The following is a 13,962-nucleotide window of genomic DNA, read 5'->3' on the forward strand; positions in this document are numbered from 1 at the left end:
CTGCCAACAATTCTGTGAAGAAAGTTGAGCTATGTATCAAACTAATATCAACATTCATAATTCAGTATTAAGGACCATGTTCTGACTACCTTTGTGATATTTGAAGAATGACACTATTAGTTAGGGAAAACAAGTGCAGTCAGAATCTGGAGCTGACTGATAATGAAATTTGACTAGAAATGTAAAAATAGTTGACATGATAGCAACATGAGGATGTACTGTATAATGTCATTTTTAATACATCATTGTAACTTGACACTGGTCCTTCAGTTTAACAATAATTAACATCTCTTGACTGTGTGTATTTGGCTTACAGTATGTCTCAATGTTATGTGTTGGGAACTGTAAAAGGTGCATGATCGTGCTGTTTCTGTTCAAGTTGTTTCTAATTAATAACTTCACTGTCCAGTGTTCTTTCAATAAGGGTACCTAATACAATATTTACATTATTTTAGGTATAAAGAAACTGTCTTTTCAACCAAACTGAATGATGCATCTCAATATACAACAAGAGCGTATGCATGTGTGTATATCTATGCATGTATACACATACACATATATGTGTTTATTGGTTTAGACAAGGTCTCTCACTTCTTTCCTACTCACCTTGAGCTTCTCAAATCTCAGGCATCTGGAAGGAATCATGACTTTTCATGAAAGCTGAAAGTCATAAATCTTGAGATTAATTAATATACACCCTTACTGTGATATTCACTAGAACTTCCTCTTTCCCCAAAATTCAGCACATTAAATAACATTAAATAAAGGTCTAATGACTAACAGATGCCAGATAATGCAGGGTTCTTCTACCTGCACGAGTGGCTTAGTGAGTCAAATGACTGTGTCATTTTATCCCTTTGATCCTTTGAGTTTGCAGCCACTAAATTACATACGTGGTTTTTTTCTTCTTCTGATTCCACAGTAGAACGCATTTACCTTTCTTTTGTGTTCTAAGTATCTGCTATTGTTTCATGCCAGAAACAAAATACTGACCTTTGTGGGTCCTTGGGCTGACCCAGCATAGTTGCTTTTCATTTGTTCAATTCTACAGTAGCTAAATTTTTACTGTTTTTCTAGAATCTTAATTTCTCTTTCAAGTAAGAAAGGAGTTGCTTCCAATAAATTTTGAAGTTCAGCAATAAAAACATAAAGAATTTTTCGGGTTGTTAACTTAACTGGAAGACTATCTTTCTTATAAAAGTTTAAATAATTAGAGAAGAAATAAACTCTGAATATTCATACCAATTACAGTGGGGTTTGTTTAAGGTTTAATCTTATACTTCAAATACTATTCTTAAAATATATTTGCAACATAAAATAAATGAAGAAAAGTTGGTATTAACTCTTAGAATAATAAAGATACTTTCAGTGTAATACACAAATCTTAATAGCAATGCACATACAAATCTATTTTAGCTTAACAATATCAAGTAGCCAAAATATATTTGGGACTGTGGCAGGATTTGTGTGAGCTTTCTCCTTTGAAAGGATGCTCCTGGCTTTGAATTTCAAACGCTACCTTTTGTAGCAGGTGGACAAAAGTAATCCTTTTTTTTTTAAGAAAGCCAGCTAATTGCATGTCTGCCTCACATTCAGTTAAATCTTTGGTGATGGGCTTTGAAGAGAGTGTTTAATGTTTTGCTTTCTTTTGTTTGGGCTTTGGTTTTGGTTTGGGGGTTTTTTGGTTTGTTTTTTACTGTCAGTCTTTGCTGAGAAGTTCCTGATACCACTGTTAAAAGTAAACCATTCTTTGAAGGAAGCTTTGACGAAATCTCAAGTTTGAAATAGAAATTGGAAAAGTGCAAAGCTACTGGGAGGAGAGTGCCTTCCTCTCCTTTGCCTGAGAATTATTTTTTTTTTTTTTTATGCAAAAGCAAAACAAGTCTTGATAGAAAAACTAATGGTAGCATGGTAGACTAAAACATCCTATTTTGGTCTGAAAGTAATATACTGTTATACAGTAATGTACTGTATTTATGGAATTGGGGTTGCTTGAGTAGTTTTTCCATTGTTTTCCAAGCATCATTCTAAATATAATTTTCTGTTTGGTCACTACTTGGATAATGTGAATGGTACCCATTATTGAAAGGTAGTCTGTATTTGTACTAATACAGAGAATGCCAGTTTAGAAATGAGCCTGATTGCATGGTTCATTTTGTTCTCCTTTGTAGAGCCAGGCTGCGGCCCACTACAAAGGCACTAAACATGCCAAGAAGCTCAAAGCACTGGAAGCCATGAAAAATAAGCAGAAATCTGTTACTACCAAGGACAGCGCAAAGACTACCTTCACTTCCATCACTACCAATACCATCAATACCAGCTCTGACAAAACAGGTTAAGCGACAATCTTTGTTGGTTTTGTTTGTTTTGGTTTTTTTCTTGTTTAATTCCATGTCTGTTTGGTTATGTGCTTGCCACATTGATTCATGCTCGATCCATCTTTCTGTGTGGTATTGATTTCTTTTAGTCCCTTCAATAGGCTGGTGAGAGTATGATAGTCATGTAACCGATTTCTCTTAGTGAAAAGAGGCTTGTCATTCTTTTAGGACAGAATGCAATACTCATGACTTGATTAATTTTTATAGTGGCTAAACTATTACATATCAACTGATCTAAACCTTCTAATCTGTATGCAGTATCTCTCTATAAATAATTACATATGGCATATTTCTTTTAACCACAAACAATGTAGCAAATTGCACTACTTGTGTCTAGAAGCCTCTTACAAAAGCATTGTTAGTAAAAACCTAATTTTCATAAATTTCAAACATTGCATTATTTTTTTAAAATGGCTCTTGCATGGTTTTGAGCTGGAAAATAGCTGTATAACCTCTATTCCACACAATCAGGTAAGTGCTATTGATGCCAATTATTCTGCTTAAATGAGTCTTCAGACTGAAATAATATCCTTTAAATTATTGTGTGGGTAAAAGGTACACCTTTGCAAATAAAATCTATGTGAGTATTTGGTAAAGTCAACAGGATTTTATTAAGCTCACATTTTAAATATGTGGCTATTGTACCAGAAATTTTGAAGGAAAGTTGTAAGTTCACTGAAGGGTAGTCTAGTATCTCACAAGGTATGACTGCTCTTGTGTATGAAGGGATACAGTTTGCGTATTTAGCCATAATCAACCCCCCTTCCCCAAACAAGCCAAAAACAGCCACAGCAAAAAAGCCAAAGCTGTGAAACAACAGAGACCTTTCTACTAATGCTGAAAACTTCTCATTTGGAACCACTTCTGATGCAGTAAGCTTAGCATTGTAAATGGATGTGCACTAACCAATTACAGTATAACAAAAAAGTACCTTGCAGACATGTGTAGTACTTTCCTTAAGAGGATACATCTTTGCTGTATTTTTTATAGACAGATACCTCTCTGTCTATCTGTCTGTATATATATATTTGTTAGAGCCCTTTATTATATACACCATATGTTTTTATGGAGATTTATATCCTAATTATAATGAGATTGCTTTAAAAAACTATCGTTACATTATTTTCGTGGTTGTTACCAAAAAAAAAAAGAAAGAAAGAAAATATTCCGAGTACTTTTGTTTCTATGATGAAAGAAATGAAGCATGGGAGAATAGGACCAATGTCAAAAGTTATTTATGGAAATATATGTGTTTCTAAACCTTTTCTAAATACAAAATTTGTTTCTAAATTTGTTCTAAATACAAATAGCTTTTAAAGTTTCTCCTGCTGTTACGTGTTGGCATGTTCAGAACAGAAAGGGGGATGTTGCATGGAAAGAGTGATTTATTGTTTACAAAATATGATCTAGTGATTGGAGAAAATAACTGAAGAAAAAAGAGATCTTTTTAAGCTTTAAAATGTATTATTCAAAAGCTTTTATCTTATGTTGTGTAAGTTTGAAGGATTTTCCAAGGTGCTTTAAAACCAGTCTAAGTCTTTCCATCAGGCTTTGAATTAGATCCTTGACAAGATATATGAACTGCCTTGTATCCAAGGTCAGTAGTACAAATCAGTTTTTGTATTGGCATAAGTAAGAAAACATCAGAAATCTAGTAGCACACAAAAGCAATGCAGGGGTTTCCTCAGCTTTACACAGAGTGACTTCCTGGATTAATTTCATAGAATGCGTGTATACATATATGTATGTACATGTATACATATATCTATTCTCTGTTAGAAGTACTGACCTTAATGGCATTCTAAAAGACAGATATGGATGTTAATTGACAGACCAAAATCTGACAATTTCACAAAATACTGAGAGCCATATTCAACTGCTGGCAAAAGCCCTATTCAACTGGTGGCATTCAAAGGAAGGCGGCTGCTTCTATCCAAATGCAAATACAGTTATTACAGGTCAGCATTGATGTGACTGGCAGTAGAATAGCATCCTTGGTGTAAATTACCCTTTGTAGAATCAAGGATGTATGCATAGCCGAGGAAAAAAAAAAGGGGGGGGGGGAGAAAATTTTGGGTAGCCAAAAGGATGAAATTTTCTATTAAACATGACAAGTTAAAAATTTCATAAATCGGATTTTCTTTCCTTTCCAGTTGTTCTGTGTCCTATATTTGCCTTATAGAACTTTTAAGGGCAAAATGATTTCTGAAAGACAGAATAACATCAGAATATACTGCACAGTGTGAGTTTGCACATTTGTAAATCATCACAGTAAAAGTAAAATATTCTGATAGTAATATGCAGTTCTGAGGGAATAGTTGTACTAATGAATATAATTCATTAATTAATCTTTCATAGCTAGAAATAAGTTCTATTACTAAGTCCCTGCACTCGTGATCATTCAGAACATAAGCTTTTTCTACAGTATTTTAAAGCTCTCTGCTGAAGATTAATACTTGATCCCAAATACACTGAGCATAGGGTCAAGTTCACATCACCTCCAATATATCATGTACAGCAGTGGTTAAATGGTGAATTACATGTCAGTCACAGCACATTGGTCAGGACTTCAGTTCAACGGTTCTGTGTACCCTTAGCAGTTCCAGCAAACAGAATGTCATCAGGAAATCTGCAGTGCTATGCAATGAAGATTATGAAGAAGACCACACAGTATACAAACTGATTCAAGAGCTAAAGCAGCAATTTTTTATGTTGTTTATTCTGGAACTATTTTGTTACACGTGGTGCCAGCATGTGTTATTGCAATAAATAATGGAGACAGTGCAACCCACAATGTAAACGGACTCCTTAAAACCTTTCATAAATGATTCCTGGTGATTAAACTATGTGTTAAGGAGAAAACATAAAATATGGGGTCATTTTGCTCATTCTGTGAAAGTCACTATGTTTTTTTACCCCTTTAAACAAACTTTTAGAATTATTAGAATTCTTGAACTTCAGAAATCTTTGGGGGAATGAAATATCATGAAGAGTTATGTTGGCAGACACATAATGGACAATGCTATTCTCAACATGTGGGAACTTTGTTACCAGTGCTATTATTTAACATCCTTCTTTCATCTGTATTTACCATTTATTATGTGATACCTGTAGTCACTCAGGACAGAAAAACAGAAAGCATGACCATTCCAAAGACAAGCTCAATTTATGGTAGTATACAAGCCATATTTCAGTATTTCTGGATTCTCTAATTCAAGGGGTGAATAAAAATTCATATTTTCACCATATATTAACATACATGCATACATACTCCCTGACATAAAATTGTTAAATGTCCTTAATAACCTTACAAATTGACCCTCCTTTCTGACAAGGTATATTTTCCTCATAAAGATGCTTCACACCTTCACTTTGGCTGTAAGGACAGATAATTTAGGAACACCTTTCAGAATATATTTAGATAGACTGTGTTCTATCATCCTAACTATATGTCCTGTCCAGTAAAGTCATTATCCCGCACTTGGATTTTTTGAATCTAGAATGAATGTCCAGGATTATATCCATGTAAAAAGATATCCCTATAGTTGTTGCATATGTCTAAATATTGATCTTTTCCAAAGCTATTTGAAGTTCCAGAGGACTCTCCATGACACATTATCACAAATTAGGTCTTGAAGATTAGGGCTATTTTTATTTATTTATTTATTCAGCATGAGTTAGATCATTTGTTATCAACAGAGAAGAAGGAATAGACCTTTCCAAGGGGGGAAAACATGTCATTGGGAGCCATCGCTATGGCAAAGTCTTTATCGTTGCTTTTGAATGTTATACACTATGTCTTAAATCCTATGTACTTAAATGCAATGAACACCTCTTTAAAACAGAGAAAAATGTGATGAACAGAAAAAGAGTGTATCTGGGCCAAGGCACAGACAAGACCATCTATCATTAGTACAGCCTTAACAGCTAAGAGACCCCCATGCTGTCAGAGAACAAAATACTGGCACCTGTCCTAAAGAGCTTACAGCCTACACATAAGATGAGAGACAATTTAGGGAGATAGACACTGTTAGCCTAACAGGCAGGTGTTTTAAAAGAGCAGTAGCATAAACATGTTCAAGTGATAAAGGCATCACAAGAAATGAGAACACTGAAGGATGGATTAGAAGGAAAAGCAGGAGGGTTTTTTCCTAGATACTGAACATATGTGTGGGTAACAGCATGGGACAAAGCATAAATTCTCTTATTTTCCTTTCAGTGGCACATTCTTCTCTGTGGGAAAATTTTAGTTGAGCTACTCCTTTCCAGTCCTTTTGTTTTTTCTTTTTCTTTTTATCTAAGAAGTGATAGGATATTTCTGGTCAGCAGATGAAACTCGCTCCTGAAATAACAATTTCAGCCCAGCTGGGATAATTCTGAAATGGAGAACAGGTGGAGTAGGAGAGAGTAGCCAGTCTGGCAAAGTCTTGGGCATAAAAAAAGGAAGTCAGGAAGGAGAAAGAAATCAGAAATTATGTGGTAAGTCAGGGTAAACTTTGAAGGAGGAAGAAAGGAAGATGGCATGAAATGGAGAGATTCAGGAAGATATGTTGGAGTGTGGCAGCCACAAATACCACAGAATCACAGAAATTTTGAGATTCTGTGAGGACGCCTCAAAAGGGACACCTGGAGATCGACTAGATCACCCCTGCAAGTCAGAGCAGGGTCAGCTAGAGCAGGTTGCTCAGTATCTTTTCCAGCTGGGTTTTGAATATCTTCACAGCCTTGCTGGACAACCTGTTCTGGTGTTTGACCACCCTCAGAGTAAAGAAGAGTAAAGAAGTTTTTTCTTGCATTTAAGTCCAATCTCCTGTATTTAAGTTTGTGCCTGTTATGTCTTGTCCTGTCACTGGGCACCACCGAAGAGTTTCTGGCTCTGTCTTTTTTACTCTCTGCCCCTGACCCCATCAGGTATTTATACACATTGATAGGATCCCCCTTGAGCTTTCTCTGCTCCAGGCTGAACAGTCCCAGCTCTCTCAGCCTCTCCTCATACAACAGATGTTCCAGTCCTTTCATCACCTTTGTGGCCCTTTGCTGGACTCCAGTATGTCCATGTCTCTCACGTACTGGGGAGCACAGAACTGGACCCAGCACTGCAGTTGTCTCACCAGTGCTGAGTAGATGGGAAGGATCACCTTCCCTGACCTGCTGACAACAGTCTTGCTGATGCAACCCAGGATGCCATTGGCCTTCTTTGCTGCAAGGGCACACTGCTGGCTTATATTTAAAGTGGTATTCACCACGACCCCAGGCCCTTCTCCACAAATCTGCTTCCAGATGGTCAGCCCCCAGCCCAAAGTGGTGCATGGGGTTATTGCTGCCCATTTGCGGGACTTTGCATTTCCCTTTGTTGAACTTCAAGGGACTCCTGTTGTCCCATTTCTCCAGGTCCGGGTCCCTCTGAATGGCAACACACCCATCTGGTGTACCAGGCACTCCTCGCAGTTTTTTATCATCAGCAAACTTGCTGAGGGTGCACTCTGTCCCATCATCTGCGTCCTTAATGAAGACTTTAAACAATATTGGCACCGATACCAATTCCTGGAGGACTCCGCTTGTAACTGGCCTCGAACTTTGTGCTGCTGGCCACAACTTCTTGAGCCTGGCAGTTCATCCAGCATTTTTCCTATTATCCTTTGTGTCTTTTTGTAAAAATGAGAACTCAGAAACTGTAAGAAAAAAATAAGAGTAAGCTCAAAGAAAAGAACTAAAATGGAAATGATTAAGACTTATCCAAATCTCTAAATTCTACTAATGCATGGCTTTAATAGGTTTGCACTAGTTTTCCATCAGGCAAATCACATTGAATTTATGTAATATGCATTACTGTTATAAAACATATTTTACATGCAATTAAAATAAAAAAAAAGTCATTGAGGGGACCTGATTGAAGTGCAAAGCTCTTTCTCTTGCAGTTTAAATTCTTTCTTTATGTCCTTCTGTTGAAATATGTGACAAATTCAGAGGGGTTTTTTTTCAGAGCTGTTTTATTCTTTTTAAGTGTACTTCATGCTCTGTTATATACTGTGTTGTCTTTGTGTGTTGGGCCTTTTTTAATAATTCCACAGTGCATTTTGTCACCTTTGCAACCTTTAACTGTGCTTCTGTGGGATGACTCAACAGTCTACAAATATTGGGAGTAAAAGCTAACACAGATCTGTTGCCTTAACATCAGCTTACACTGGAGCTGAAGTTGGTCTGTAGATATGTAGAGAGTGGCAATAATGTGTTGCACAGTATGCAGAATGTCTTATGCCATGACTGAGATGGAGAACTCGGCTTCAAATGCAAGGAGTGTTTTAACAGAATGAAATTTACTGCACTGCTTAGACTGTTCATCTGTACTTTTGGTTTTATTGAATATATAAAGGAGAGAAGGACAGAGGTTATTAAACAAAATATTCATTGAGAGCCTAGGTGGAATTTCTTTGACCAACTATAGACATACATATTGATGCTAATTGCACTGGCTTCTCCTTAGTGTGAGAGGAAATAATTTCAAGGAAGTCTAGGGCACAATTCATCTTATTCTGAATTAAACATCTATAATAAACCAGATGAATGGTGAAGACCTGAGAAAAAGTATAAAAAATGCCTGTGGCGACTAGGTCAGATATAAACTGCTATGCTGATACCTAAAGTTAGCCGAGACAAATTCCAACCTCTGTGACCAAATTGCCCTTTCCTTCAATGTGTCCATTTTTTTTCCACAGGTTTTGATTCTTTTTAACTGAATCATGAATTGCGCTCTAAGAATTTGATGCTCAGTGCTCAGTGAGTTGTGTTAGTTAATTCTGAATGATCGTGTAACAAATCACACTATTTCTGTCAAGTGGAAATTTCAATATGCTTTTTAATAGCTTTTAGATTTCCCACTGATGAGAAGAGAGTTTCTTGATTTTTGTTTGTTTGTTTTTAAAAAAACATGAACCTTTTTCTCATCTAATTTTTTAGGCACGGAAAGAAAATTATTGCCTAATAAAGGTAGACTGCTGGAGCATGTATGCTTTAGTATTAAAATAGTAACTTCATCTTTCTCGTGTTACATTCAACCATAGGTGTCCTAGTGAACACATTCTATTAGAACATTGTGTCTCTTTTAGGTCTCTAGTAAGGAGTCAAGGGACTCTGGTATTAGTCAGTATGTGCTGCTTAATTTAAGATTCAAAACTTCTGCTCTAAATTATAGGAAAAAGTTTTCAAACGTAGTGCTCAAATGAAAACTTGGTCGTATGACTATAGAAGGGCAACATAATTGACTAGTACTACAGCAGTTTCATTTTAAAATATGAAAAAATATTATTTGAATATATTTATATGAATATGTTTCTGCATGTTTATTTGCAATATTTGCCCTTCTCTGTTCAAGACAGGTAATTAACTGTTTTTTCTTCCAATAACATGGATTAGCACACCTTCCTTGCTTTCTTTTATCACTTAGATAGTCAAAGCAATGTGTACGTTAGCTCTGTATGTAGATGTATTTGTGCAGTTCTTGGTTCAGCTCCAGAACCTGTAATGGAAGGGAACTTCCATTTGAAAATGAAAATCAGTTTCCTCTTATCTCTGCTTTCCTTTTATTTCCACTTTCATTTTATCTCCCTTACATTCAGTTTTTGAGCTTATTTTCTTTTTTTATTATAAACATACGTTTTGGTAATGGCTAGGCTTTAAGGTTTATGAAGGCTTCCATATATTAAGAATTATTGGATTATTTCTGATGTTGCTTGGTGTAGCTACCCTATTTTATCATTTACTCTTTGAGTTGTTTGTTTAATCCTTTGTTCTTAATGGCAAACCACCCTAACTTTTCCTTTCTTAAGGAAAGCTGAGGAAGACATACTGCTGTATTTATGACATTAACATATATTTAATTAAAAGTGCCACTGCCTATCTGTTAGCATTTTTATAGACAGCAGATTTTCTTGTAATCTGTTGTAACTAAAATAAATTCTATTTCTAATAATGATACAAATGTCAACTGTATTTAAAATTCAAAATAGTATTTAATACTATTCAAAATCTGCTGGTTAACACAGAAACAATTTACTGTATGATCCCAGTGTGCAATTTGCTGGTACAGCTTAGGCAGGGGATACCCTTGTATATGTAATTATTATATTAAGGATGTTTAATCTACAAGGACAATTCAGTGCAGCCTGTTTGTATAACTTAGCCGTTGTTTTGTTTCCATATGCTTTATTATATCATAAAGTGTGCTTTTATTTTGGCAAGTCATTTCTTCAGATCATTTCAGCATTGCTTAAGGCACAGCAGAATTAACAGGCTAATTCTGGGTTTAGGCTTGTGAGATCCTGAACGTAAATTGATTTCCTTTGCAAGTCAATGTTTTAGTACACATCAAACCATAACAATGACCTTGAAGCTTGAATTTGTAAGGATTTTTACTTTATATTAACTTGTTTGAGATATTTTGGGTGGAGCATTCCAAAGTTGCAAGTGTGAAATAATAAATGAGGAGTAATTGCTTGGTGATTAGCACAACACAGATTGATTTCAGAGCCAGCTACAGGACTTCATGGCCCACTTCCCAATCACCCAATTCTGAAAGTTCAACTTTTTCTTTTTTAATTTTATTTGAATGAAAAATCTTTAAAAGAAACTATAGTCTGAAAGAGGTGTTCTTATTTTCTGATTGTCTTGTCATTTGCTTGGAAATTAGAGATTACTGATTCACAGCCTATCAGTTCTCGTAATCAAATGCTTGGAAAATTCAGCCCAAACCAGGAAAATTTAACCTTGCTACAACATCTTTCACTTTAAATTACCTATGCTTTGACTTTTCCGTACTTCAGACAATCTGTAGCTAACTGCAGCACAAAATGTTATCAGCATTCCACAGACTGTTGTACCAATTTTGCATTAGAGCTTGATGGTAATTTGGAAGACAATAGCTTCTCTTTTCATCTCTATGTAGAACTAGGGCTTTTTCTTTCTTTCAGAGTGTAGCTAAATGGCGATATAAAAATTACAGTAATTTATGTGTGCCTCAATTGATCATGAATGTGCAATAAAATCCTTCTTTGCTTGCATCTACGTACGCTGAGAGCTTCGTCGTATGAGCACCATGTGTTTTCTGTGGACCCAGCTGCTTTTGATTGGGATTGCCTTGACAACAATTTTATGCTTGAATAATCCTGCAGATAGAAACTGCTGTCAGTTACAACATCTGTATCAGCCTATTGAATCAGTACGAAAGTCCAGTACTAACAATGGTATTGTTCGTAGGTCTGAAAAGCATTTTCTATTGAAATATTAAATAGGGTCTTTCATAGTATCTCAGGGATATGTCAGCTTGGTTGCTGCATGCCCATAGTTGTAACTACTAGAAATCTTGGGAGTAATCTTCTGTTTATCAGATATCTGTTTATCAGTTATTCATCAGTATTGCTCAAAAAACTGGATCAAGCACTGTAGCATGTATCTGCTTAATGACTCATTCTTCATGGTGTGTTTTGTTGTTACGTTGGGAATGGCATTGACACTAGCTAGCAGGATGGGTCTGAAGGCTCCACAGTTCTAGCCATTGGAATTGAAAAAAAATTATGGTATTGCAGTCCTAGATCCTCTTCCAATTTTTTATTGTAAAACATCAGATTCAGAAGCCTGTTACTATTGCATAATTGTTTATTTTGTCAGTTTATGGACTAATTTGGAAAGCAGAAACTTCTTGATCCAGTGCTCTCAGATAGAATCATAGAATGGTTTGGGTTGGAAGAAACCTTAAAGATCATCTAGTTCCAACCCCCCTGCCACAGGCAGGAAGACCTTCCACTAGACCAGGTTGCTTAAGCTTAGTAAGGTATTGTCAGCAACAGCAAACATCAAGTTATCTTGAGAAAAAGCATAGCTGTGACTTCATTATCTGTTTGAGGAGGAAAGTAAAGATGCGGTTAGTCTTCATGCACCTGAACTCTGCTTCTTAGACTTAGTAGTAGTAGTTTTCCATGTACTAAATGGCTTGCTTATAGGTAATTCAGGCAGGCCACACCTATAACTTTACAATAGGTATTTTAAGAGTCTCTTATTCTCAAAATCCATATAGCGTTTCAAACATCTTGAATAATTATTGTGTATTTCTCATTTCATCTTTGTGCATTCTGTACTCCATCGTGATATGTCAAATAGCAGTCTCCCAGTATTAAAACTCTTGTTTTATGGCATGTCCATAGCAGAATTAGTATCAAAGGAGCTAGAAAAATTTACATAAATTAGAAATTAAGAACTACAGAATATTATTATAGGAAACAAATTGATACAATAATAAATATAGGCTCATTAAGGAAAATAAAAAGGTGCTTTTAAGAGTAACAGGAGCCAAGGAACTGTGTCTGATAGATTTGATTTGAGGAGGGAAAGAAACAGCTTACTTATGTAAATCTGATGATAATGTTGATGTCTAAATGCTTTCCATGCTAATGGTAACATTAAGTGTATTTAACCACCAGTACTAAATTAGAAAACAGATGAGGAAAAGTTGCATATGAAAGGTTTCAAAGAAGCAGATAAAGAGCTTTCTGGATAAACTGTTATGTTTTTCTGTACATTGTAGACACTGTAGAAAATCCAGAGGACTAGAAGAAAGTTAATGTTGTGTCAGTATTCACAAAAGGTAAACAGGATGAATCAAGTATTTATAGGTCTATCAGCCTGACAGCAATCTTGGGAAAAATAAAGGAACAGCTGACAGGGGACTTGAGTACTGAAGTAAATGAGATCAATTATATAGTGAGAATGAATATGAATTGATAGAAAGTTAGACTTTCCTACCTAAAATTGGTTTTATGAGATTACATATTTGATAGATAAAGGATAAGCATGCTGATGCTTTGTGTTTGCATGGCTCAAGAATGTGCAGAGGTTAAAAGTTATCTAAAATACTGAATGATGCTAAAAATACTAAAAATTATACTAAAAATTATCTAAGATACTGAATGAAACAGAATGAATATGGAACACATATTAAGTGGATTTAAGCCTGCTAATTATAGGCCTTGGAATGCAATCACGAGGTACAAGTTAGTATAGAAATATTCCAGTGAAATCCTTTTGGAATAGGGTCTTAACTCCAGTCTAATCTTACATCATCAGTTACCTGCAAGGAATTATACAGTCTTTACAAACTGCAAATGGCACAAAAATTAGAGTTCTGGAAAAGTAATAAAGATGAGCTGGAGATTCAGTGAATCAAATGCTTTTAATACAACAAATTGTATTGTTCTCAGGAAAGAAGGATAAAGAATTTATTGAAAAGTTGCAGGACTTCATGTAAGGATGAAGATGACTTGGGAGTACATGGTTAAATATGAGCAACACAGGAACCACTGGTGTAGTGATGTTTCCAGAAAGCCTGTGAAAGAGCCTTTTTTTGAGGATAATGGAGGAATGTAAAGATTTTAGTTTCTTTCATTACTGTAAATCAACTGTATTATCTATTTTTTTCCAAAGAATATCATCAAATTGAGTGGAAACTTAGGGAAGATCTAATACAATTATTTAAGAATGGTTTAATAGTGAAAGACCTAATGAGATAGATGCATTCAAATTCAGTATTTACTTT

At 35.4% G+C, this 13,962-nt stretch overlaps 1 protein-coding gene across 2 annotated transcripts in view; it reads left to right on the plus strand.

Moving 5' to 3' along the window:
* Positions 1–13,962, plus strand: part of ZNF385D (zinc finger protein 385D) — a 442,063-nt gene that overhangs the window by 373,180 nt on the left and 54,921 nt on the right. For both annotated transcript variants that reach the window (XM_072853997.1, XM_072853998.1), the window contains one exon: positions 2,172–2,334. In XM_072853997.1, the coding sequence (XP_072710098.1) occupies positions 2,172–2,334 (163 nt within the window). The remainder of the gene's footprint in view (positions 1–2,171; positions 2,335–13,962) is intronic.

The sequence above is a fragment of the Ciconia boyciana genome, chromosome 2 (genome assembly GCF_034638445.1).
Source record: "Ciconia boyciana chromosome 2, ASM3463844v1, whole genome shotgun sequence".
NCBI classification, from domain to species: Eukaryota; Metazoa; Chordata; class Aves; order Ciconiiformes; family Ciconiidae; genus Ciconia; species Ciconia boyciana.